Consider the following 3,514-nt stretch of genomic DNA (forward strand, 5'->3'; position numbering starts at 1 on the left):
TTGCGAAATTCGCTTTCCATGCCACGGGGCAGAAATTGGGGCTTTTTTGGGGTTTTGGAGTGGGGGGTGTTAATATGACCATATACTGAACATGTATTTTTACTTAGGGTAATTGCTGTTTGTCATCCATAACAATTTTAACTCCATCTTAAAAACAACATGGTTAATTGTCACTTGGTAATATTAAATTATTTTATGAAATCTACTTTAATGTCCTGTGCATTGTATACTTGTAGAAAAAAAGCGCATGCATTTTGTGTGCTTTAAAAATGAAACTGTGAATATTGTTAAAGATTAAATTCAAGTCCTGCAGGTCTCTTAAGCTTTTACCAAAAGTTTACAATTTTTTGCCTAGTGCCAGGATTCGTTGCTGTTTTGTTTTTTTTTTAGATATTTTAGGTATAGATAATCCAAGATTCCCCCGACTCTTGTAACCCCCCCCCCCATTTTCATGAATTAACGTTTTTTGAACATCAAATAATAAAAGTGGTCTAGCAGTCAGAGGAGGGTTAAGACTTTAATATGAATCTTAAAATGCAAACATGAGACTTTGACATGACAATCTAAGGGTAATGGTACTCAAGTGACCGTCAAGGTCTGAGGGCCTCTTGTTTTATTTGTCACGATTTAGTTATAGCACTGTTGCAGAAATATGATTGTACAAGTTTCTGCCAATACCAAGCATCAGATTACGCCGATGATTGGTCAACATGTTGTGTTTCTGTTGCTGTTGTTGTCTGTACTTTATCTTTGTCCGAAGAGAAAGGGGTTTTAACTCTAGAAAGGATCACATCATTTGGACGAGATGTTTGGACGTTTTCATTGGTGCCTAGCGCCAGGATTCGTCGCCGTTTCTTCTGGATATTTATAAACACGATAAGGTTCAGACACCCACCAATGTTGGTAAACACAACAACAAATATGTAGACAATAGACGGCACGTCATTCGTGATGAATTGCCAAGTTCCATACACGGAGACGGCCCACCATTGGACCGTGAACACGGCGACAAACATCGTCATGGTTTTTGCTGCCTTGACGTATGCTGTTCCAGATTGCGCCTGCTCACCAATATCACTTCGGATTTGATGAGCAACCCTTCTGATGTGAAACCACGTGAGCAAGTAGAGAGTAGTGTTGACCAATACAATGAGGATACATGGTATGGTCGTCATAAGGAGCGTACCCAACCCCGGCTTCACCATACAGCTGAAAGACAAAACAGGTTTGTTGAAATTAAATCAAACCCACTCAGTTCAAGGAAAAATTACCTTTCAGATTAATTTTTAATTTTTATAATTCATTTTTTTTAAGTATAAGCTATTATTTAGTAATGAAAAAACTCACATATTTAAAACTTAATATTTGTCTATATATTAACAGAACTTTCCTTCTTGTGAAGATAAATACATGTATAGTATTACAATGACGGGAAAATCAGATAATATAATTTTAATTTTCTCGTAAAATCGTCACACACAAAATTTACCTGTATTTTGTTTATTGTATTCAATTTAATAAACGACATCAAATTAATTTCTAAAAGGTATAAATACACGGTATTACAGAAATCCGCAAAAACATACGCTAAGAAAAACTAAGGTCGGGAATAAACCTTGTAGCTAAAACATCAAATTTACATGATTTTTTTTTGAAAAAAAAAAAAATAACATGAATCCTATTGACTTGCTCGTGTTTTAGTTCTTTTTACGATAAATGATTGATAAAACTGAATCATTAACCACTTTCATCCTGTTGCTAAGCAGTTTTCCTGGATTTGTGGAAAACAATATCACGTAGAAAAAAGGATGTTTTTTAAACCGGAAGTATGACAGTTAGTGGCGCGTTAATGAGGCTGGAAAATCAATAAATAATGCCACATTATTTAGACATGTAATGGACCTAAAAGTGCGCACGAGAAAAAAAAAACATTTTTTTTTTCTTTTTTTCTTCATCTTACTTAACCCGTGTCCAATAATATGAATTTAAAATATCTATTTTTCATTGGGGGTGTAATAAATACTAGTACTCAGTATTCGAAATGAAAATTTTAAAAGGTGTTGCTTAATTTGTTTCTGCCATCCTGTTAAGTTGATATTTTTACAATCTATTCACCACGGCTTAAAAAAGGGCTATACTTCTTTAATCATTGTAATAATATTTCATATCCTATTTCGCATTAATTGGTGATGAGTGTTTTTAATTACCAGTAGTTAATCCCTTCGTAACATCCTTTAATCATGATTTCATTATTTCAAAGACCGATCATGTCTACAAGTTTAACGTGAAAAAAAAAACAAGTTTTAAAAAAACGGTACAAATACTTACAAGACACAGCCAGAGAAAACTGACTGTTATAGAGATACAACCACGGTACAAATACTAACAAGACACAACCAGACCAAACTGTTGTAGAGATACAGCCACGGTACAAATATTTACTAGGTACCAGGCAGACCAAACTGTTGTATGAATAGAGCCAAGGTACAAATACTAACAAGGCACCAGCCAGACCAAACTGTTATAGAGATAAAGCCAAGGTACAAATACCTACAAGGCACGACCGGACCAGGCTGTTGTAGAGATACAGCCACGGTACAAATACTAACAAGGCACAGCCAGACAAAACTGACTGCTGTAGAGATACAGCCATGGTACAAATACTTACAAAGTACAGACCGGACCAAACTGACTGTTATAGAGATACAACTACGGTACAAATACTTACAAGGCACCGGCCGGACCAAAATATTGCAGAGATACAGAAATGGTACACACAATTATAGGGAACGCCATCACATATACACACAGCCGCCAGTCCCTGATTCCGAAATCCATCTGACGTCGGAAGCGAATCAACAGAAACGCATTTAAAGCTATCACAATTAAAATAAAGTTCTTAATGCTTAGCAGAAAGACCATTAGAAAGGCGTAGAACTGGCACAGTTCTAATGGGTGGACATGGTCCTTCTCAATCACCATGGTCACGTGGTCAAACATATGGACAAAGCTGAAACTCATTTCGCAAATGGCCAAGTAGACCACGAACCGCTCACTTCGGGACCAAGTGTAGAATCTCTTTTTGTGAGTTTTGAATGACAACACAGTCACGACGATGGACGCGATGAAGCTGCATGATATGCAGACGATAGCGGTGATGTGAAGAGGAAAGAACGTCCCATCATCCCAGCCCAACAGTGTCACATTGTACATGGACATCACAGAACTACGGGTTAACCTCTCGTGCACACAAGAGGGAATTCTTCGGTCCAATAAGTTTTGAGTCTGCTTTCTTGCACAATTTTTCGCATAATTTGTTCAATAAAAACAGGGTCGTCTGAACTTCATCGCGTGGGTACGAGAGACGGCTGCTGCGATTATCGCTGTCACGTGCCTTGTTGCTCTTTGGGGACTTTTAGCAACCATTAATTCAAGCCCAATATATGCTAAATCCCTTGTCATTAACATTTGATTCTGGACCCAACATGTGATGTATGCGACATCTTATCTCTGG

The 3,514-nt window shown here is 37.1% G+C and overlaps 1 protein-coding gene across 1 annotated transcript; it reads right to left on the reverse strand.

The window, feature by feature from the left end:
• Positions 1-460: 460 nt before the first annotated feature.
• Positions 461-3,514, reverse strand: LOC117689073 (uncharacterized). The gene is made up of 2 exons (XM_066088676.1): positions 2,729-3,514; positions 461-1,209 (listed from the first exon to the last, which is right to left on the reverse strand). The coding sequence occupies exons 1-2, from the start codon at positions 3,217-3,219 to the stop codon at positions 690-692; spliced, it is 1,011 nt and encodes a 336-aa protein (XP_065944748.1). The 5' UTR covers positions 3,220-3,514; the 3' UTR covers positions 461-689.

This window comes from Magallana gigas, chromosome 6 (genome assembly GCF_963853765.1).
Source record: "Magallana gigas chromosome 6, xbMagGiga1.1, whole genome shotgun sequence".
NCBI classification, from domain to species: Eukaryota; Metazoa; Mollusca; class Bivalvia; order Ostreida; family Ostreidae; genus Magallana; species Magallana gigas.

Bases quoted from the DNA above. Each gene is read 5' to 3' on its own strand.
- LOC117689073 (XM_066088676.1), bottom strand. From the start codon at position 3,219: ATGTCCATGTACAATGTGACACTGTTGGGCTGGGATGATGGGACGTTC. The intron at 1,210-2,728 runs GTAAGTATTTGT...TTTGTCTTTCAG, and splicing joins TTTGGTCCGGCCGGTGCCTT to CTGTATGGTGAAGCCGGGGT.